Here is a 21,854-nt window from a genome sequence, read left to right as displayed (position 1 = left end):
CGTGGAGGAGGGAGGAGGTGCCCTCGGTTTGGGGAGGTGGTGGCCGTGTGTGCAGTGCAGGCTGGTTTCCTGCTCCAGCAGCGTGGCTGGGCACCACGGGCTGCAGCGCCCTGAGCTGCTCTCCGGCAGCTGCAGTGCAGCATGCACGCCATACAGTGCAGCACATCTGTGCACACTAACACAGATCACACCGCCTTGCACTTGCAGTTAAACAGCACATCTAGCCTTGCAAAGATGGGCATGTGCTGCAATACCGAACACTCTGCCTTGCACGTACGTGCACAGACATCCATGTGCTGCACCTCACAATGCACTGTGCATGCCCTGCTTTGCTTGCACATGCACATTCTGCAGCGCACACACCATCTTGCACATGCATGCAAATGCTGCAGTGTGCATGCCCTGCCTTGCACACCCTGCAATAAAGCATACCCTGCTGTGCACACCCTGCAATAAAACATGCCCTGCTGTGTACACGCCTACAAATACTGCAGTGTGCACACCCTGCAATAAAACACACCCTGCAATAAAGCCTGCCCTGCCATGCGTACCGTGCAATAAAGCATGCCCTGCCGTGCACACACGTACAAATACTTGTGTGCACACCCTGCCTTGCACACCCTGCAATAAAGCCTGCCCTACCGTGCACACCCAGCATTGCACAGCCAGCTTTGAACACCATAAAATAACGCCTGCTTTGCACAACCCACCTTGCACACTCCACAATAACGCCTGCCTTGCACACCCAGCCCTGCACACCCCATATAATGCCTGCCTTGCACACCCCGCCTTGCACACCCCACAATAACGCCTGCCCTGCCGTGCACACACATACTGCAGCTTGCACACCCAGCCTTGCACACCTCTCACTAACGCCCCCCCCCCCGTGCCCACCCCACGCCCGCTGCCCCCAAGATGGCGGCGGGTCCGCGCTCCCGGCCCCGCCCCCCCCGCCGGGCCCCGACCTTCCCAAGATGGCGGCCGCGAGGCGGGGCGGGGCGGGGTGGCGCGGGGCGCTGCGGGAGCGGGCGGCGGGGCCGGCGGCGGCACCATGGGCAACTGCCACACGGTGGGGCCCAACGAGGCGCTGGTGGTGTCAGGTACGGGCTGGGGGGGTCCTGGGGGAGCCGGGGAGGGGGTTTTGGGGGAGTCTGTGTGGCTGCGGGGGTCCCGTCCTGAGGGGGCTTTGAGGGGGGACCCTGCCACGGGGGGCTGTGGCGGAGCAGCGGGGAGGTGGTGTGGGGGGGGTGGTCCTGTCCTGGGGGGGTTGGGGGGTCCCTGAGAGGGTGGGAGGCTGTGCAAGGGGAGGACGAGGTGCGTTGGGGTGCCCCACGAGGGAGGACGTGACGGGGGGCACTGTCACAGGGGCTGCAGCAGTGTCCCCCGCCGTGGGTGACAGCGGGTGGGGACACAGCATGGCAACTGGGGCTGGCAGCCTTCGGTTTGGGTGGCCAAGGAGCCACCGGCACCCTGGGTGTCAGCGCTGCTCAGGGGTGCTGAGGCTGTAAGCCCACCAGGTGAGCCGGTTAATTAGGCTGGTATTAATTAAACCAGCCATAAAATCCCGCATGTCCGTGCTTTGGCGTGGGACAGGCTGCAGGCAGGACTTGTAAGGTGATGTTAGGGCTTGCTGTGAGGGCTACGTACCCCGCTGTTGTGGGGCCACGTGCAAGGAAATAATGGGGTTAGGTCCGGGCTGGTGTCACTTCGTGTGCCCTCGGTCACGTTACGTCCTTTTTGTCACCGCTGGGCTGGCTTTGAGGCAGGAGCTGTGATACTCAAACCTAAACTCACCTAGAGATGTGGGTGACAGCTGAGAGGGTGCTGTGGTCGCAGCTCTGCGGTGAAACCACATCGTCATGCTTTTGGACCAAAAAACCCAGCAGGCCGCAGCCCGGCTGGTCTGTTGTCAGTTTGTCTCTCAGATAATTATGGGAATTTCTGAAGAGATGGCAGGAGCAGGCTGCAGTTTTGGAAACAAATGTGCCCTCTGACCACCGCTTCTGAGGGGTCACAAACCGCACCCGCCAGCTGGCTGGAGCAGCGGCGTTTCCTGCAGCTTTCCTGGTCTGTGAGCAGCTGCTGCACGTCTGTAGTCCCAAAGCTGGGAAAAAACATGAAAACCTTGAAGAAATTTTGTGCTTCCAGCTGGGATCATGCATCTAGACCTGATGCTCTGCCTCCCTCCGAAGAGACCCCTCCTTCAAAACCAGTGCAGCTTGGTGAAATGCCACATCCAGCGGGAGGAACTGAGGGGCCGTGCCAGGATGGCATTCAGTTTTAACATCTTGGTTTAACCCCTGTTCCTTTCTGAAGTTTACAAAGCACAGCTTGCAGGATGGGCCGGCAGGAATTTGTGGCATCTGCTTGCATTCTCCTGTGGCCGGCGAGCCGAGGATGCTCCTCAACACACAGCCACGTTCTGGGAAGAAAACACAAATCATGGCAGGCCCTGGGAGTCAGAGCTGGGTTTGGTGCTTCCACCAGACCTGGCTGCCCTCCGCTGTGGCCTGTGAGCACTTGCTGTCCGCTGAGAGCACCGGCCCGGAGGTGGCAGAGCCCTGCAGCCGCCCCATGGCTCCTCAGCACCCACGTGCAGAGTGAGTGCCAGGGCAGGGGCAGGAGGGTGCAGCCCCGGGCAGCTCTGGTTCCAGGAATTCAGGCGGTCCCTGGGGAAAAACACAGAGGACCTCTTGGCCCAGCACTTATTTGGATTGCGTTAGGTCAGGTTTGGGGTGGGAGGAGGGAAGGGAAGAATAACCCAACAGCAAATAATGTTAACAGGAGGCTTTTGGCTTGCGGTGTTGAATTATCGTACGATTGTTATCTGCAAAGCTTCACTTTGCAGGAAGGCACCTCGAAATCATGAAGCAAAGTGGAAAGTTTTCCTTCTTGTAAACTTAGCTGGGCCTGCTGAAGGAAGTTTTGTCACGTGCCTCCTCTGGCATGTATTTTTTTTTGTTCCTGAGGAGTGGTGTTCTTTCTTTTCACTTCCTTGTGGCACATCTCAGCTCCTCCAGGACCGCAGGAGCAATTGGCTGTGCCTTGGGAACTGTGTGCATGCAGGAGCCTCGCGGCATTATTTGGGAAGCTGCCTCCCAGGCATGGGCCAGCGCTGCCTGCTGGCTCTCACGTCCTGCCCCTCTTGAGCAACGCTCCTCTCCTTCTAAGAAACTGCACTCAGGCAATCCGTTTGTGAAATGCAGAGGCCAGGCGTGGCAGGGATGCTCCATGGAGCCATATGTAGGTGATTATGGTCTCTCTGGGACGTGGCTCTGGCATTGCCAAAGAGCAGTGGTGCTGGCAGCTGCCGGTGAGGCTCGGTGCAAGCCCTGGGGAGTCTTTGCTGGGCGCCCGGCCCCTTCCTGACTGCTCTGAGCACGGCTGGAGCCAGCCGAGAGTTCGGGGAAGCAGCAAATATCTGCTCATCCTGACGTCAGGCTCTTCCCACTAGATAAATAGATTCTCTCCAATCCGTGACACTGGTTTTGGGTTACAGCCTGGGTGAAAGCAGCTTTTGTGGCTCACGATCAATCTGCTCATTTTGAAAGACGACACTAACGTTTCTGCACAGCCTCATAATGAGGAGATGCAATATTTAATGGCTGTGCTCGTCTTGCAGCTCCCGTGGGCAGGCAGCGTTGCCCACATCTCTGCATCTTGGCCATTTTCCATCCTGGCTGGCGAGGGCTGCAGGGTGGCACCTTCGAGCTGGACACCTGCAGACGTGTTATGGGAGCAGTCAGTGCAGACCACGGCATTTTTGGGGCTGGACAGACGGCTGCTTCAGCTGAAGTTCGTGATGTGAAAGGAGGAGGAAAAAAAAAAAGCCAGGAAGTGACAGCCCAGTCAGTCTAGCTTTATTTCCTAGGAGAACACCAAAACAAATATTGCTCGGAAATGCTTGAAAGAAAACACCCAACACATATTTGATGAATATAAACCACGTACAGCTCATCTGCCTTCCCCCTCAGGTGAGGTAAGTCTCAGGAAGAGCAGCAGCTGTGGCACACCTTGCCTTTACTGAGGCTTCTTACGCTGGCTTGTGATTTCTCAGAAGTCAGCTCGAGAAATAGCATCCAGCTCAGTTTCTCAAACTTTTAAGTTAAGTCCCTCTGGGGCTCTTTGATCTCTTTCAAAGTCAAAGAAGAGCTGGCATTTTATTTCTAGTTTGTGTAAACATTTCATGCCAGGCCCCAGCACTCAGGGATAATTAACCCTTTCTGAGCACTCACATCCCTCTTATTTCTGCAAGAGGTCATGATTTTGAGCCAGTGTACCATAAAAAGAGAACAGGCGCTTTTATGAGTTTTGAAAGCCTGAAATAAAGGCTTCTGGAAGTTCTGCAAACCCTTCCTGTTCTGCAGGAGGCCTGCAGCATGAGGAGGAACTGAGCTCTCAGATCTTACAAAATTGATATGAGAGTGACTGGAAAACCATTGCCAGGGAACATAACAGTGGCTCACTGTTCAGCTGAAAGGATTTATCAAGTTCCTTGTTTTGGCTCGGATACTGGAATTGAGAATGCGCTTATTGAGTTTGCAGATGGCAGCGAGCTGGGAATGGATTTGAGAGCTTTGGAGAGCAGGATTAGGCTCAAAATGAACTCAACAGATTGCCCAAATGGCCCAAAAGAAACACGATGCGGTTTGGCAAAGTGAAAGAGCGGCGCTTAGGTGAGGACAATCGATTGCACAAGCACAAAAACCCTACAGAGGTTTCTGTAGCCCCCGAGGAGACACCGACTTCCTTCTCAGGAGCTAATTCTTCAGCTTCTTGCAGGTGCTGGAGCTCCAGCTTTCCCTTGTCAGATGCTTGCTAAATCCTCGAGGCTTTTCAGAGAGGATGGCAGGAAAAGAGGCAGACAGAATAGCCTCCGGACTTTCCTTTTTGTTTCCAGGAGGAATTCTGGGGTAGCATCTCAGTGGTTTTGTCGTGTGACCCCATTGTGGTTTCAGTCTTCTGGGTTTCTGTTTAGAAGATCAGTGAAACTAAAGGTTTTTAAGCCCACTCTGTAACATTGATGCTCGTAGTTTAAAAGAGTGATTTTGATTCAGTTTATCTCCAAAACAAGCTAACCAGCACAACCTGCTTTCACCTGCTGTAGTGACCCTCAAAGGATTGAATGGATCAGCTCAGAATGCTGCATCTGTTTAAATAAATTCTTGTTAACCTTGCACCACTTCTGCAATGGGACAAAGCCTAATTTATATTCACGGTAGGACTTAGGAACCAGACGCTGATTTCGGTCTAGACACTGCTTTATTACATGAGATGCCTTACATATGCCTTTGCCTTTTTCTCTCCTCTCCTTTATGCCTTTTTTCAGCAACTGTTTCCAATTACCAATTTGGGCCTTGTCTTTCTGCACCTGGCTGTTAGCACCCCGTGACATTTCCCAGCACAAGCCCAATGCTCCGGCCGACCTGGCGTCGTCCGTCCGACTTGGTCAAACAGTTTGTTTCCACCTCCAGGAGGTGATTCCAGTGCCAGGTTGCCCTGAACTGGGATGTGAGAAGGAAGCTCTCGTGCACGTGAAGGCAGCGGCATCGCTCTCTGATCCTGTGTTAGGCATTTGGCAGCCCCTGTGAAGGAGCACAGCCACCCGAGCAGCCTGCTGTGACGGTTTGCTTTCCTGAACGCTCACCGCTTCCTGCCACGTTACAAGCCTCAGGTTACCTCGGGAGATCAAAGGACACAGAGATTGTTCAAGAGTTTAAATTGTCCTGCAAGGCTGGCCTCGATGCTTTGAGCCCTGTGTTCCCTTAACCCTCGGGGCTTGTCTTCTCCCTTGCGTGCTGTCCATTAGGGCAGGTTTCCTGCATTTGCCAGAGAACTCCGTTTATCTCAAATGGTTAATCTGATTTCATAAAAAAAGCAGACAATGTGCTTTCTCTTGGCTCTGGGGATTCTTGCGTGAACACGGGACCCTTTCATCTGGGCAGAGGCCGTGAATCCTCCGTTTGTAGCACGCTGCCCCCAGAAGAGGCGCGGTGGCTGCTCGTGGAAGCGATGGCCAAGTAGCTGGGGGACCCAGGCTGCTCGAACAGTGGGCGTATTATAGCTGGAAAAGGCAACTCCCCTGCCAGATCTCATTGTGCAAGAGGGTTTGTTCTTCAGCCTTGCAAGGGTTTCACTTTGTTTGTTCCTTTTCTTCACTTGATCTCTGAGACTTGGGAAGCGAGGCTGCAGAGCTGCAATGGGGGATCAGCGATCGGCTCCTCTGATTTGCGTTACCAGGACCGAGCTCTGCTCAGCTCAGCCGCCCAGCCTGCGTGAAAGCCACCAGCTGGCGTCCCTTCCCTGGTTAATGTGTTAGGTTTCCCCATTTTTCTTATGCCTTGAACACTTCTTGACACACAGGGTAGCTCAGTAAGCAGAGCTTTGTAGCGACATTACGCACTCCTGGGAAGCAAGCGTGGGGCTGGCTTTGGGTGTGATCCTAAACGAGGCATTTCCTTGCGCTGCCTGCAGAAGAAGGAAAAAAAAACCTGTCTGCAGAGGCATGTTCCTTCCTTGTAACAGCGGTGGCTTGAGGGCGCGGAGTTTTCTCGGGACGTTATTATGAAACAATTCCCAGCGGTGTAGCAGCGGACCACGTCGATCCCGCAGACCCAAACGCCTTTCCACGCGGAGCTGCAGCAACACCTCCCTTCCTGTTCCTGGAAAACAAGGGCCTGGCTGGGCGGCCGAGCTGGCCGGGCTCACGTCCGCCAAGAAACGTTAGAAGGCACTGCAGTTACTGCCTCGCGGGGCTGTGGCACCAGCTCCTGTAACCCTGCCCGTCTGACATAGCCCTCCAGCTACAGAAGAAGCTTGCGAGAGATGACGGGGGAATATTTCTCGGTGCTGCGGAGCACAAGAGACCCCCACGCTGGCTCTGTCTTACCTGCTCGGAGCCCTGCAGGGTGGGAAATGCCTCTTGTAGGAGATCCGGGGGCTGCCCAGGCTCTGTGCACGGTCAGCTCCGTGACGGACCGTCAAAGCCTCGTGCACCGCAGTACTTGGGCGAGCCAGAACCAGGAGGTGTTTGCAGGGTAGCTTGAGGGTTCTCCCTGCCTCCAACTGACCTGCTGGCTTTTTGGGAGGTTTTAGGGTGGTCGGTTTGCAGCATAGGTGACTGGTGAGGGAAAGGAGATGGATTTCTTACGTGGCCTTCCATGCCAGAGCTGGTGCGTCACAGCTTACGGTGGCTCTGTTTGCTAACACTGCCTTACAAAACTGAAATAAAGCCTGGTGTGAAATCCAGCAGCTTTCTGTGTGTTGCGGTTTGTCATTCTCATTTATTGCAAATACTGTTTTCTGGATTTGTAAGCCAGTTACAAAAAGGTTGCCTTTGGGAAATTGCTGTGTGAAGGAAGGGCTGCGGAGGGGAGGAGAGCGCGGGGCTCCCCGTGTCCGCCACAAGGGAGCTCCAGCTCCAGGGCTGCCTACAGGGGCCATGCCAAGACAGTCTCATCCCTTCCCTGCGGGCCCTGGGAAGAGTTTTCTGTGTTCATTATTTATCAGACGCCACAAGCGTGCTGGGATTCACCAGGAGGATGTGGAGGGTGGCCTCGCAGCACCCACTGCTGTAGGGCAGCCGATCCAAGGTACTCTCCCTGCTCCGAGGGGCTGGGACAGCTGGTGACCCTTTTCTCGGTGCTATGAGGTTGTTCAGCTTGCACCTCACTGTTAGGGTGCGGGTTTTTCCTTGGCACGTGTATATAATCCCTCAATCTCTGTGCTTTGTGCTGCAGGCGGCTGCTGTGGCTCTGATGTGAAGCAGTACGTGTACGGAGGCTGGGCCTGGGCATGGTGGTGCATCACCGACACCCAGAGGTAAGCAGACCTCAGTTATTCGAGGGTTTGGGGTACAGGCTAGGCAGAGCCATTCCAGCAGGGCTGTCAGCAGGATCTTTAGGAGCACAGGACCGGCCAGTACCTGAGAAACCACGGCTGAACATCAGCCCAGCCCTCTGCCTTCGGCTGCAACCACCTCCGGGCCCTTCAGAGGAAGGCTCCCCCGTGTACAGCCGTGGCAGGCGCAGCGTGGGCCCTGTCTCATGCCCGTGGTGAACAGAGGGTCGCCCACAGCCACGCAGCTTCTGGCCCTCCTCTGCTGTGAGCGCTGAGCTTGCCCAGGGCAGAGGTGCTGTGCGTCCCTGAGCACCGTGAGGATTTGCCGCGCTCTGCCCAGGCTGGCCCCAACCCTCGGCCCACAGCAAACGGGCCCTTGCCCCCCTCCTGCTGCCCTAGCCTGGTTTTCTAAAGGTGTGCTGACTGCTGTTGCCACAAGAGCGGACCACGTTCCTGTTTAAAACCACGGGATTTCCTTTCTCTCCCTTTCCTCATTCGTGGATTTTGCTTGCCGCTTGTTACCGCTCTGAATTAACGTGCTGTTATTGCTGCTGTCCTGCTGGCATAGCTCCTCGGCCTTAGGACCTGTGGGAATGTCCCTAAGTGTGCCTCTGTCCTAACACCTCCCTCGCTCCATGATGCAGGTTTTGTCTGTCTATGTAAAAAAAATAAATAGGGAAAAACCTAAAGACATGACTTTTGGGGTTCTGCACTAAGCGAAGGCCAGCGGCTGCAGTTCACCTTTACCGCCTGCCCTTGCCGTCTCTTCTCCCTGTTCCCGTGTCACTACCAGCAGACAAAGCTAGCATGCTGCTGCCCTTGCTCTGCAGACGATGGCCTCCCGCAGGCGCTGTTCACCCGGGGTCACCCAGCTTGCGTTGTTCCAGGGAGCCCTGGCTGCTGCTGGCGACGGGCTCACGACGCCTCTAGGTCCTCTCCCGGGTGGCTGCTACGTGGGATTGCTACGAGGGATTGCTGCGAGGGCTATGACAGCTCGCTGGCTGCATGAAGAGACCCCAGCTAACACCCCCTGCTTCGGCCCGGGGTCTCTAGCGATGCTTGTGTAAGGTGGGAGGGGAAGGAAAGGCCCGGCACTCTGGCACAGTGCTCGAGGAGTGCATTCGATCTAGCTTCATCCTCAAATTTTGGTTTCTGTTCCTGCTCGTCTCGTGGTGAGAGAAGCCCAGAGAGCAGTGCAGGACCCTGACCTGCCGTTTGCAGAAGGTGCAGACGTATTCAGGAGGCTGACTTACTAAGTTCAGCAAGGGGTGAGTCCAGGGCAAAGAACTGCCTGCCAGGAGCGAGCTGCCGTGTGCTGGAGGTCCGTGCATCGCCCAGCAAATGGGGCTCGGAGAGCACTGCCAGCGTCCAAACAGATCTTTTACTTTAAAATCTTTACCCCCAGGTCATGCCATGGGATGTGGGGCTTAATTCTCCTTTGGAAACCAGAGTCTTTCCCAAATACCATAAGCTGTGCTCCACAAACGGAGCCTGCCGCATTAACGTGAAGAGCTGAGCCTGATTTCCTCCTCCAAAATTAGGACAGCTTTTCTGGAGCTGCCGGTGCTGCAAGCAAGGAGACAGCGGCGGTTGTGTCGCCGTCAGCGGCATCCCGCCAGGTAGCACTGACCTGGGAACAAAAGGAACGGTTAGAGCTGGCAGGGAGCTGGGCTCTTACCCTGCTGCAACCTTGAGGATTGGGAAAAAAATAAAAAAAATCCTGTCCCTGTTTAGGGGTCAGCAATAAAAGCCCGAGAGGCAGTGCCTGCTGGCGTGCCTCTCAGGGAACCAAGTGGTATTATTCAGCGTCTCAGGACAGGACTTGGAAGCACCTTCTCTCATCGACGCCTTAGCCAGGGACGTGTAGCCAGATCCCTGGTGCTTTTATTTTTCTAGCATACCTTACGTGTTGGCATAGAAGCATCTAAACTATTACAAAAAGGAATTTTCTGTCTGTGAAAAGCACTGTGAGAGAAAATTCCAGCTGACTTCAGGGTGGCAGTGTGGGTGGGATCCATGGCTCAGCTTCACCTGGGATTTGGGGGGCGATGAGACCCCGTCCAGCCTCGTTACAGCATCTAGCTGTGCTTTTTAAGCTGCCTGCAGCGTGAGGGAGGCTGGTCTGGGCCAGCATTGCACAGTCCTGGGAGCGGGCAGTGGGAGAAATGCAAACGGACCAGGGAAAAGCTGAAACCCGAAAGTCCCGCCTGTCCTTTGCAATGAGTGTCTGACTGTCTGGTAACCGCTTTGTGTATTTGCTGTCCTGCCCTTGTTCCTCGCTGCTCAGACTGTCTTTGGAGGTTATGACCATCCTCTGTCGCTGCGAGAACATTGAGACGTCGGAGGGCGTCCCACTGTACGTAACGGGGGTCGCACAGGTAATAACCCACCAGCTTCCTAACATCGCGTCTAACCCTTCTGCCTCTGGTTTGAGCAGCAGCAACAGCAGCAGCAGCAGCAGCAGGATAACCTAGACGAATGGTTTTCTAACGGGAGAGCGCAAATCTCAGTACCCTCCTCTCCTTCCCCTTCTCCGGCACTTGCTCCGGGGCGCGCTCCTCGGTCTGTGGGTAATGCAGACAGACGCACACTTGGCAAATTCCAAATTCAGCTCCTTCTGACAGCGCTGCAGAGGTTTGCTCCGGCTGTAACCCTCCCCTGGGCAGCACTGATCACATCTTGTGCCTGGTGGAGGGCAGAAGGGCATCTGCTTGTCCACGGAGCCACGGCCGGGCCAGGCTGGGCTCTGCGCAGCCTCTGGGGAAGGTGGGAAGCCAGGGTTTGTGCCGCTTCAAAAGGAAATCCGTGCACCCGTGGGGAAACGGCAGCTGTAGCCGGCTCTCTAGTTTTGGTTGTGGGTTTCAACTGAGCCCTTCTTCCCCCACGTGGAGGCAGAGCCCGCTGTGGATGTTGTCACGTTTAACAGTACAGCACGGAGACCTTGGGTGAGTTGCAACACAGAGGACGAGTGTTTGCTCAGCACCGAGCAGCTACAAACCAGTGTAACGCTGATACCAGACCTCCCTGGGACTTGCACAGCATTTAAATTAAATCAAGGTATGGGTTAGGCCTTCGGAAGGCTCAGATCCTCTACTAGCTGATTGAAGCATCTGGCAGAAAATGCCTGGATGGTGGGATGTGTTTGATCAGCTCCCAGCTCGTGTTCCAGTTTAATTAGGACCGTGGCCAGGGCAGGCTCGGACCTGCAGGGGTTTGGGTGAGCACCCGCAGCCGAGCGGCTCCGCGGCGTGCACCCAGCACCCAGCTCTGATTTGGGTTTGGTGCCTCCCAGCTCTGATTTGTGGTTCGGGTGCCTGACCTAACGCTCACTGACACGGGTGCTGTGCCCCGGGGCTCCCCACCTGCGCTCCTGGCTGGTTGCAGCTGGCGTGTCAGCCCCGATGGATGGGCTGAGCTTCCCAAAACAGAACCCGCTGCGGCCAGGCACAGCTCCTGCTCTACCACATTGTGACCCCCAGATTGCCTGGCTCGGCCAGAGGGCCGCCTCGAGGGGCTGAGCAAGCTCTGGAGCTGCAACATGAGCTTCGGGGTGCCCGATGCTGTGCAGGCACAGCCCCAAGGAGCTGGAGACTCGCTTCTCCCGTCCGTCTTTGGGTAACGGGACAGGAAAAATAGGGAGGGTGAGGTGGCTGAGGAAGCAGGTCTGTGTTAATACCAACCCAGCAGGGGCAGAGGCTTCTTGCAGCAGCGGGTTTTGCCAAGCAGGGTGTGCACAAGGTTACCCTGGGGGTGGTGGTGCTGGGTGGGCGCACCCGGGGTCCGTGCTGTGCTCTTAAACCTGTGACAGCAGCCTCCCACGGGCGGCCCTTCGGGGTCCCGGAGCTGCGAGCTCCTGGCCACATTTCTGTGGGGTCACGGTCCCATCGCCAGCCTGGCTCCCTGCCTTTCCCTGCTGCTAAATCACCCGTAAGCGTTATTTGGAAATCTTTTATTGGCCAAAGCGTCTCGTCTGCCTCCAGGGACAGACGCGGCCCCTCGCTGCCTCCCGTGCCTGTCTGACATTACCTGCGACGAGTGCTGCAGGTGGCCTGGGGCAGGAGACGCGAGGGGAGAGCTGAGCGTGTGTTACCTGGAAACGTGCAAATATTTTACGTTTTTTGGCAGGATTTCCCTAGAGATAATGACGTTACAGCCCAGGTGTGAGGACGTAGAGACGGCGGAGGGGGTAGCTTTAACTGTCACAGGTGTGGCACAGGTACAGTAACTCCAAACCATCCTTTCAGGAATTGCATGTCTCTAACTTACGTCTGGTTTTTCCCCCTTAAAAGGTTGCTGTTGTCCAGGAACAGAAGCCAACTGCTTTGAAAGAAATGTTTGTAAAAAAACCACCACGCTGTCCTCGTTGGTTCCAGCACACCACCGCATGCCCGTGTTGTAAAGGGGTTGTGACCTCTCCTCTCCCCAGAATCATCCCTCTTTTTCTGGCGTCTCGTTTGTCCACGTGGCAAACGAGGTGTGTGGTGGTGACTGATCTCTTTGTGAAATGCTGGTGCGCCACGGGGCCCTCAGAGCTCTGTGTGACACCGCGGGACCGAGCCATTCCCTCCTGAGATGGCGTCGAGCGTTGTGTTGCTTTTGGGTTGTTATTACTGTCATTAGCACGCGGATCTTGTAATTCTTCACGGTGAGTTAAAGCTTAAAGAAAGAACTCGGTCCCTCTGGGCGATAAAATTTGTATATAAAATTTCCGGCTTGAAATGAATTTTGGTTCTTTCAAGCCTTCTCCACACGTGAAATCCAGCTCATGCTGCTGGTGATTTAAACACCTGCATTTCCCAGACTTTGGGGTGTGCTGCCCCGACACAGCTTGTCCCTGTGCCTGGGGCAGGATGCTGGCAGGAGAATGTTGCAGTGACGTACCCAAAATCGCACGCGCGTCAAGAGGCTCCCCCGGGAAGAGCGCTGTGGCTGCTGCAGCCCTTGGGAGCATCGGAAAGAATTCACCCAGCGCTTTGTAGGGCACCAGAGTCCTCCCGAGGCTCGTCGGTTTGCTCTGAGCTGACGCTGCGGAGTAATTGTGTGTTGCCTGGGTGCATAGCTGAGGATGTAAACTCAGCCAGGAGTAGATTTTGGATTCTTGCACAAGGCAGAAGGTCTGTGGCTCATCAGCTTTCCATCGCTGTGCTGCTGTTGGGAATGTGGCCGTGGCCAGGAGCCCCAGCACGGGAGCTCTTTGGGCTCCTCCTGGCTCCAAGGGTGGCTCTTGCTGGAGCCTCTGAGACAGGAGCAGCACAGCTCGGATAATTCCAGGGGCTGAGGGCATTTCCTCGCTGGTGGCCAGCGTGAACCAGCATCCTTGTTTTCATTTTTGCAGCTCTTTCTATCCATTTAGGTATGAATGTGTCATCCTAACCTCAGTGGTCTTCGCATGCTTGGCAAAATGCACGTACCCATGGCTCCATCACCCACATTTCATAACCCTGCAGTCCTTTCTGTCCTGTATTTGGTGACACCGTTCATGCAAGGTATTTCTGTGAAGGCAGCATTCCCTTTTTAGCTTAGTTTTGGGGCATTCTTCCATTGCCTACAAAAAGTAGGCAGCTCATGCTGGCAGAAGGCCGGACCACCAGGTGCCTTGATTAAAACTGCAGCTCCAAATTCATCTCATTTAGGTTATTCTTTCTTCCCACTGTTTGCTTATTTTTTTTCTGCTGTCAATTCATTCATTTTAAAGACCTTACAAGGTTTAGGATTGAGAGATGTGGGGAATTACCATGCTGAAACCATGCTGGAGGCAGTTGGGTTTGGGAGGTACGGGGTAGAATTTTTCTTAATTCTGCAGAATTCCAGGGGGAGAAGTTTTGAGACAAACATTTTTATTTTAAGGGCTTGTGCAAAAAAAAAAGCAAACAAATTACTACCAGATAAACACCTTTTTAAATGTTTGCTGCAATAACAGAAGTGCTGAATGTTCCCAAGGATGCTCTTTTTTAAAGCCAGAAGTGAGGAGCACTCCAGTGGCCTCCTTCCCCTGTTGGCTGGGAGCTTGGGGTGCAGGGGACACTGCCTCAGGCCAGCAGAGCTCTGTCTTCTGCCCCATTTTCTGAGCCTCGGGCTCATTGGGTTGTTTCTGCTCACCCCTTGTGGGGAATGCAGCTGGTTGGAGCTGGGCAGGGCGGTACTGGTCCTGCAGGTGGGGTTGTTTTGTAGAGGCGCTGCTGCCATGCCAGCCAAACTCTCCGATTCGGAGACGTTTGAAGACGTACCGACTGTTGCGGTGGAAAATGAGCACGCTGGAAATGAGCTGAACACGAATTGCTCGGCCCCGTTTTGGTTTGCGTGGCGTTGAGCTGACTCCAGGCTGCTTCGGGCTGAGCAGGGTGTAGCAGCACCCAAATAAACCCGCTGCATGGGTTTGTTCCAGAGGCGGGACCCTTCCCTGCTCCCCTTGTGCCCGCTCTGCGCTCTGTCTCCTCTGTCGCTCCCGAAAGGTGGGGTTGTTCGGAGAGGTGGGGCTGCTGGCAGACGCACACCATAACCGTTGCTGCTGAGTGTCATCGGTTTCGGTGTCTATAAACTCCTGTGTGAGCAGCAGGAGGTTTGCTGAGAGCTGAGCCTTGTGCGTGGCCCAAGCACCTGGGTGCAGCCGGTGAGCAGCTCTCCCAACTCCCCCTCGCGTGGAAAATGCCAAGTGGTGCAGGGACGGGGCCCCAGGGGGAGCCCAGTGGTCTCGGGGACAGAGCAGGACAGAAGTGCCACGCTCGCTGAGGCTGTTTGGCATTTTGGCTGCGAGACCCCAGGGGTTGGGACTCGCAGGTGGCAGGATGAGGTCTGCGGATCGCGAACCCATCAAGAGCTCGCGGTGAGACCCTCGGAGGGTCCCTTTTGGAGGTCTCCAGGCCAGGGTGATGCCTTGCAGCAGCAGTCCGTGGGGCAGGACATAGCCTGCCTCCGGGTTCTCCTGGGCCAGAGCTTCTCCCTGCCAGCAGGCAGCGCCCAGCCCAGATCTCTCCATGAGAGGGTGCTGTGGGACTCGCTCAGCACCCCGCGGTGCTGCGTGCCGGGCAGGGCCCTGCTGCCAGACACACGGACGTCCTGGTGTCAATAGGGCCTGGCTACCAGGAGCTGCCACCCTGCGGGGCTGCAGCTCCCCGTGGCTTGCACCTGTAGGGCTCCGAACGTGAGCCGGAGGCTTGTGCTGCATCTCCACTGCCTAGCGTGGAGATTCAAAAATCCATAGGGATTTTTAACCCAGCTTGCTTTTAAAAAGGACCGGCAGGACCTTCCGAAGACCCTGGCTCATCTCAGCCTGGGGATGCTGTCGCAGCTGGTGCTGAATGGGAGGTGACAGCACGGCAGAGGTGGCTGTGCCCACCTCTGGGGACCGTTAACAGATTGCAGGGAGAGGGACAGGTGGGTGCTGGCCACCATGCGTGAAGGGGGTCACACGAAATGTGGCTGGGAGCTCCCAGGCATGGGCAGGCCATACCTGGTGTGCTGCGGCCATCTCGTCCCCTCTCCTTGCAGGGAACACCAAGTGGAGCCCCTGTTCCCAAGGTGTCCCTTGGGCATGCCACACTCTTCCTTGTTCTCTGCCTTTCCTGTGTCACAAAGAGTAATTCTAGTGAAGGAGGAGGAAGAGAAGGGTAATAAAATGGCTTTTGGCCGGGGGTAGCGATAGAAAGCGCTCTCCTCCTAGGTCTGGTTTTGGTGCAGGGGCTGAACTGGTAGTTTGGGGCTCTTTGGTGGGGTTGTTTTCAGATGGGGCTCGTAGGGCCCAGGAGAGCCACCTGCCGTGGCTGCTGCAGGATGGACGGCCTCAGCGAGCACCTCTCCATGCTGAGCCACGGTCAGGGTTTGGAGAGGTGCCTGCCCCGGCCGCTGACGCTGCAGCCTTGGCTCAGGAGGGCTCAGGTGTGCCCGCAGGGCTGTCCGCAGCAGCAGGGAGCAGGAGCCCACCCGTGGGGCCGGTGACCTGGCTCAACATGGTGACTGCTCGGCTTGGTCCTCGGAGCATCGGTGGCACGGGGGCCTGGCAGCCTGGTGGTGGTGGTACTGCTGCTTCTGCTGCTGCTGCTGCTGTTGGGTGCGCGTCCCGCCGCGGAGAGGCGCATTCAGCCCGTTTGGTTTTTGTCTCCCGTCTCCAGGTGAAGATAATGACGGAGAAGGAGCTCCTGGCTGTGGCCTGCGAGCAGTTCTTGGGGAAGAACGTGCAGGATGTGAAGAACGTGGTCCTACAGACGCTGGAGGGGCATCTGCGCTCCATCCTAGGTGCGGAGGGGCTCTCGCAGTCTCGAAGGCACCTCGAGCAGCTTTCCCCCTGCCGTGCTGGCCCGTGCCAGCAGTATCGCTGCCCCCGCGGCAGGCCACAGTGGGTGCTTCCTCTGCCGCCTGCAGATGTGGCAGCTTAGATGGTTCCTCCCTTACAGCAGCTCCTGCTGTGCTGCTGGGTGTCGTGATAAATGAGTTTTCAGTGCCTGCAGTAAGAGATGTCCAAGTCCCCGGGGGTCACAGGTAGCCTGTGCGTGGTGGCTGCACTTCTGAGATGTCGGTGTGCGCTGCCAGGGCTGGGCAGAGGGTCGCACCCTTGTGCCCAGGCCTGACCTCGGTGTTGGAGAGGTTCTGGGCAGTGAGGATGTTGCTGAGTGTAGCCCCATGCTGCTATGTGCAGCTTTTTTTTTTTTTCCTAATAAAGTGTTTTTCCTGCCTTCCCTCTGCAGGAACCCTGACGGTGGAGCAGATCTACCAGGACAGGGACCAGTTTGCCAAGCTGGTGCGGGAGGTGGCAGCTCCAGACGTGGGTCGCATGGGTATCGAGATCCTGAGCTTTACCATCAAGGTATGCCCAGGTGAGGGGCACGGGGCTGGGGTGCAGCCGGCCGTGCTGTGAAGCAGGAGCAGAGCCTGGCCCTGGCTCCACTGCTGTATGTGACAGCCTGCCCCAGCCCTCCGGGGCTTTCCGTGACAGCTTCTGTCCTGCAAGCCCCAAACAGGGCTGGTGGAGGTTGCTTAATGATAGCCGAGCCTCCCAGGAGCCAGAGAGATGTCAGGAGAGCCCACTTCTCCCCGTCACACCTGCGTCTGGCTGACAGCAGGCTGACGCGGCCCCTTCCGACCTTGCCCTAACAAATGATTGCCGTGAGCTCCAGCAGGAAGGGAGCGAGATGGAGCGGCTCATGTGAAGTGACCGTGGCTTATCTCCCCCCTCTCCAGGATGTCTACGATAAAGTGGATTACCTGAGCTCCCTGGGGAAGACTCAGACCGCGGCTGTCCGAAGGGATGCGGACATCGGGGTGGCAGAAGCCGAGCGAGACGCTGGCATTCGGGTGAGTCCAGAGAGACGTGCTGAGCTTCCCCGGAGCTGCCTGTTGCAGTCCAGCTGCACGCTCTTGAGCTCTGCTCTCTGTTTGCTCTCCACAGGAGGCAGAGTGCAAGAAGGAAATGCTGGATGTCAAGTTCATGGCAGATACCAAAATAGCAGATTCCAGGCGTGCTTTTGAATTGCAGAAAGCTGCCTTCACCGAGGAGGTCAACATTAAGGTGAGAGGTATCCGACAGCCCACTGCTGTTCCCTGGTTTGTGGTGGCCTTGGTAGCTCTGGGGCTTTCCAGCTTCCTCCCCCGTGTGTTAGCAGAGGTAGAGATGGAGAGCACATGTTTCTGTGTGTGCTCCTTGCAGCAGATTCCCCTCCTGCCATGTTTGCAATGGTTAGGTGGGACTAGGAGGAGATGGAAGGATGGGGAGGGTCACCCAAGCTGAACCCAGAGCTGGCTGTGCTCAAATAATAGCACACAGAGAAGGACCCCGAGTGCAGCACTGGGGACTGGGACATCCTCCCTGGGTGGAGGCCTGGTTCACAGCAGGAGCCACCTCTGGTTTCAGAGCCTGCCTAGGGTCCTTATGTCTGCGCCCAGGAGGTCACGGCCAAGACCCCTTTTCTCCCCTCTCCTGCCTGCAGACTGCGGAGGCCCAGCTGGCCTACGAGCTCCAGAGCGCCCGGGAGCAGCAGAAGATCCGCCAGGAGGAAATTGAGATCGAGGTGGTGCAGCGCAAGAAGCAGATTGATGTCGAAGAGAAAGAGATCATCCGGAAGGAGAAGGAGCTGATCGCCACCGTGAAGCGGCCGGCCGAGGCCGAAGCCTACCGCATCCAGCAGATCGCCGAGGGAGAGAAGTGAGTGAGCCCCGACCTGGTCGGAGGGTCTGATCCTGTCCCCGGCTGGGTGCTGGGTCAGGGTGGGGTGGGAGCAAAGCGCTGAGGCTGCTTCTGGAGGGGAGGCACAGCGCTAACGGAGGGAGGGCAGCTGGGTGGGATTTTGGGGTCTCGGCTGCTGGAGGGCTTGGCTTTCCCTCTCCAGGGTGAGGCAAGTCCTTATGGCTCAGGCAGAGGCAGAAAAGATCCGCAAGATGGGAGAAGCGGAGGCCTTTGTGATTGAGGCCATCGGGATGGCAGAAGCCGAGAGGATGAAGCTGAAGGCCGAAGCTCTCCAGCGCTACGGGGAGGCCGCCCAGCTGGCGCTGGTGCTGGACGCGCTGCCTGAGGTGAGGAGGGGGCGGCTCTCCCCTGCTCCGGGCGAGAGGCGGCGAGTTCCCGGGCTGGGAACATGCACACAGGGTCCTCGCCCTGTGGCTCCTTGGCTCCGTGCTCGTCACACGCTCCTTCCTTCCCCAGATTGCGGCCAAAGTGGCTGCTCCCCTCTCCAAAGTGGACGAGATCGTTGTTCTCAGCGGGGAGAGCAGCAACGTGACATCCGAGGTGAACCGCCTGCTTGCCGAGATCCCCGCCTCCGTGCGTGCCATCACCGGCGTGGACCTCACGAAGGTGAGCCAGGCACCAGCAGCTGGCAAACCCTGCGGCTTTTGGGGTGCTGGGACTCGCCCTAAATTGTTTAGGCTTCTGGGGAGCCTCTTGCCCCAGTCCTGCTCAGCTGCAGCCTCCTCTCCACCAGCCCTAACACCTTCTCTCTTCCCCTCCTACAGATTCCCCTGATCCAGAAAGCCACCGGGGCCCAGGCATGAGACCCAAAGCTAGTGAAGACCCCTCCCCGTTGTGCACTCGACATCAACTGCCTTCAACACTTGGGAATTCCTTTTATATCAAAGACAATCGGAGTTTCGTTTTTAAGCTCTGGTGCCTTATTTTGTAGGGCCAGAAGGATGCATGCTCAGTCAGCCACTCTTTTTTTCTTACAAAGGGTGGGAGGAGATTTATTTTGTAACTAACTGTGTATTGTATCTGGCCGTCGTTTGGCCCCGACCCGCAGTTACTCCTGGCAGCTCGTCTGGTGCTGCAGTCCCGGTGCTGCCTCGCTGTTCTCTGTCCTCGGGTGGCCACCCCGAGCTCGCAGCAGAGGCTCGGCAGGATGTCTGGAGCTGTAGGAAGAGAACAGCCAGGCCCTCCCCTGGGCTCCCTGCCCTCCCACAGCGACCCTCCCGGGCACTGCCCCGACCCCTGCTGCTGCCCACGAGCTGTTTTTATGTCTAGCTTTGTTTGTTTCGCCCGCGCGGGCTCTGCTGTGCCAGCAGCCCGGCCCAGCGTGCCATGTCCTGCCTGGGCAGGGCTCCCCGGAGGTGGCAGTCACACCCCGGATAGGGTGGCACTGGGGCACTGCCAGGGGACGGTGCCCGCTCCCCCGCTGCCTTCCCTCAGGGATTTTCCTCCTGGGATCTTGCTCAGCCCTGAGCCAGCTCCCTCAGCTGCCGTGCCCCTTCCCCAGCAGGGGACACAAAGGTTCCCCAGCTCAGGGACCCCTGCAGGGTGGCCGTGCTGCAGGGCCAGGCAGGCCGGGGGTGGTCTGAATCCCCTCCCAGCCCTGCAAGAATCCCAAAAAGTAGCATGGTGCCAAAGCTGCTCCATCCTGGAAGGGAGGCAGAACTGCTCAGGCTGCTGTCCCCAAGTGCCACCGTGTATCTCGTGCACTGCAGTGAGGACATTCCCCCTCTGGTACCACAGCCCCTACAGTTGGCCTGGGGACCAGTGCTCCTGCAAAACCCCTTGTCCCCAAAAGCTCTGTCCTCTGGTGTCTTAAGGCCAGTGGCTTTGCTGTCCCTGGTGACAGTGTGAAAAAGGCTGTTCCCTGTGCGTCCCCATAGTGCCAGCCCCCTGAGGCCTGCCACTGCCCCTTGCCCCCTCCCCATCCGTCTCGCTGCCTGTGCTCGGTGTGGTTGTAGCAGACAAACGTGTCCATAAAATCCCATCTGTCCCTGCACAGACTGCTTCCCCCGCGGCTCGGTGACACCCCGATTTATGGCAGGGTGGCTGTGGGGTGCGGGGACCCCTGCCCCAGTGGTGCCACAGGTACTGGCCAGTCCCTTTGCTGGGGGTGACCTGCTGCGGGGCTGGGGGTGCTGCAGGGCCAGCAGCACCCTGTCCCCTCCCTGTCCCTGGGGCGGGGGGGCTCAGCCTTATCAGCCCCTGGCTCGTGCTGGCGCCGCGGGGCCGCCGGCCCAGATCTGGCGCTCACCGGCGGGCGTGCCGGGCAGGGCGCCCTATCTGCATGTGCGTGTGCATGCCTGCGACGTGTCACTGCTGTACGATAATAAAAGCCTTGTCACCACGTGCCCTGGCTCTCGGCTTGCGTCTCCTGTCCCCGTCCCCCTGCTGCCACGTCCCTGGGCCTGGGGCAGCACCGGAGGCTTCACCCTCCTGGCAGCTGGCGTGGGCTGCTCGGGTGCTGCGGGACCCTGCTCAGGCAGGGTGTTCCTGCTGATATCGGGGATCGTGGTCCCAGTTCACGGTGCCCCTGCGGAGCTCGGGGCCTCTCCGCCATCACCGTCTCCCCATGGCCTCCTTGTCCCATCCCCAGGGCTGCTCTAGATGGGCCTTGGGCCTCATCCTGCTCCTGCACCGCTCCATCCACGTCACCACTGTTACCCCGTGGAGCTGAGTGCTGTGGGGACACCACAAGGCCCCCTCTGTCCCCAGCAGCTCCCACCACCGCTGTCCCCAGTGTCCCTGAGCAGCGCGGGCCCTGGCCAGGCCTTGCCCACGGGGCCTTGTGAGGAAAATGGAGGAAAACTTTCACCAGGGCCTGTGGGGAGGGGACAAGGGACAATGGTTTTAAACTGCAGCAGGGTGGGTTTGATGGGATGTAAGGAAGGCATTTTTGGTGGTGAGGGACAGGGACGGGACCCTCGGAGATGTTCGTGCCCCATCCCTGGAAGTGCTCAAGGCCTGGTTAGACAGGTCTTGGGGGAACATGGCTGAGTGAACGGTGTCCTTGTCCCTGCCCATGGCACGGGGCTTGGACCCGGTGGCCTTTAAGTGTCCCTCCTGACCCAAAATATTCTGTGATTCTCTGTCCCGTGGCACCCACTGTGCTGGGGGACAGCAGGGTGGCTCTGTCCTCTTTAGCACGCCGATGGGGACAGTGACAGCCAGCAACGGGGGCTCTGTCCTGCTGCCTCCTGTGGGGCAACCGCAGCCCCCTCATGCCCCCAGCCCCTCTGTGTCCCCCCAGGGGCTTGGCAGGGGCACGGGCTGGCCCCCGTCCCACACCCCCCATCGGGGTGGCTCTGCCGATAGGGCGGGTGGGGACGGCTCCGTGGCTCCTTATCTGCAGCCAGGCGCTGCCCTGAGCACCATGGCGGCGTGGGTGGGGGGGAGGGTTGTGGCACCCAGGGTCCCCTCATCAGCTCCGCAGTGCCGGCCTGGGGGCTGCTCGGGACCCCTTGGCCCCGCTTGGTGCTGCGGGGAGCAGGGACGTGGGGCAGGGCTGTCCCCAAGTGCCACAGGTGCTGAGCGAGCAGTGGGGCTGGCAGGGATGGGGACACTTGGGGACACTTTGGTGAAGCTCTGGGTGCTGGGGTGCCTGTGCTACGGTCTGGGGAGCCCTACAGCTCCCCCAGGACCCCTGGGTCACAGCGAGGGGCAAAGAGAGCAGGGGACGGTTCCTTGTTGTCCCCAAGTCCTGGTGTCCTCGTGCTGCCTGGGGACAGGCCAGTGCCACCTCCTTCCAGGGCCTGGCCATGCTGGGGGCAGCACAGGTGACGCCGCCCCCGTTCCTGTCACCACACAGGGGGGACAGCAGGTCTGGGGGACACCTCACGCCCCA

General features: G+C 57.8%; 1 protein-coding gene across 5 annotated transcripts; it reads left to right on the top strand.

Moving 5' to 3' along the window:
• Positions 1-982: 982 nt before the first annotated feature.
• FLOT2 (flotillin 2) lies at positions 983-20,361 on the top strand. Of its 5 annotated transcripts, none has more exons than XM_040533103.1 (11): positions 999-1,100; positions 7,740-7,821; positions 11,965-12,055; positions 15,948-16,071; positions 16,521-16,639; positions 17,014-17,127; positions 17,222-17,341; positions 17,760-17,974; positions 18,159-18,342; positions 18,473-18,622; positions 18,781-20,361. In XM_040533103.1, exons 1-11 carry the CDS (start codon positions 1,052-1,054, stop codon positions 18,817-18,819), a joined length of 1,287 nt encoding a protein of 428 aa, XP_040389037.1. In that variant the 5' UTR covers positions 999-1,051; the 3' UTR covers positions 18,820-20,361. The 5 variants fall into 5 exon arrangements, with proteins under 5 accessions (XP_040389040.1, XP_040389036.1, XP_040389037.1 ...); XM_040533104.1 differs by lacking the exon at positions 11,965-12,055 and adding an exon at positions 10,127-10,217 and having other exon boundaries at positions 1,011-1,100; XM_040533106.1 differs by lacking the exon at positions 11,965-12,055 and having other exon boundaries at positions 983-1,100.
• Positions 20,362-21,854: the final 1,493 nt, after the last annotated feature.

Source organism: Cygnus olor, chromosome 20 (assembly GCF_009769625.2).
Source record: "Cygnus olor isolate bCygOlo1 chromosome 20, bCygOlo1.pri.v2, whole genome shotgun sequence".
In the NCBI taxonomy this organism is placed as follows: Eukaryota; Metazoa; Chordata; class Aves; order Anseriformes; family Anatidae; genus Cygnus; species Cygnus olor.
This window is presented reverse-complemented; position numbering and strand designations above follow the sequence as displayed.

Coding starts and splice junctions, on each gene's coding strand:
- FLOT2 (XM_040533102.1), top strand. CDS start 1,052: ATGGGCAACTGCCACACGGTGGGGCCCAACGAGGCGCTGGTGGTGTCA. Junction 12,056..15,947: donor CTGTCACAGGTGTGGCACAG/GTACAGTAACTC, acceptor TCCCGTCTCCAG/GTGAAGATAATGACGGAGAA. Junction 17,128..17,221: donor AGCGAGACGCTGGCATTCGG/GTGAGTCCAGAG, acceptor TGCTCTCCACAG/GAGGCAGAGTGCAAGAAGGA.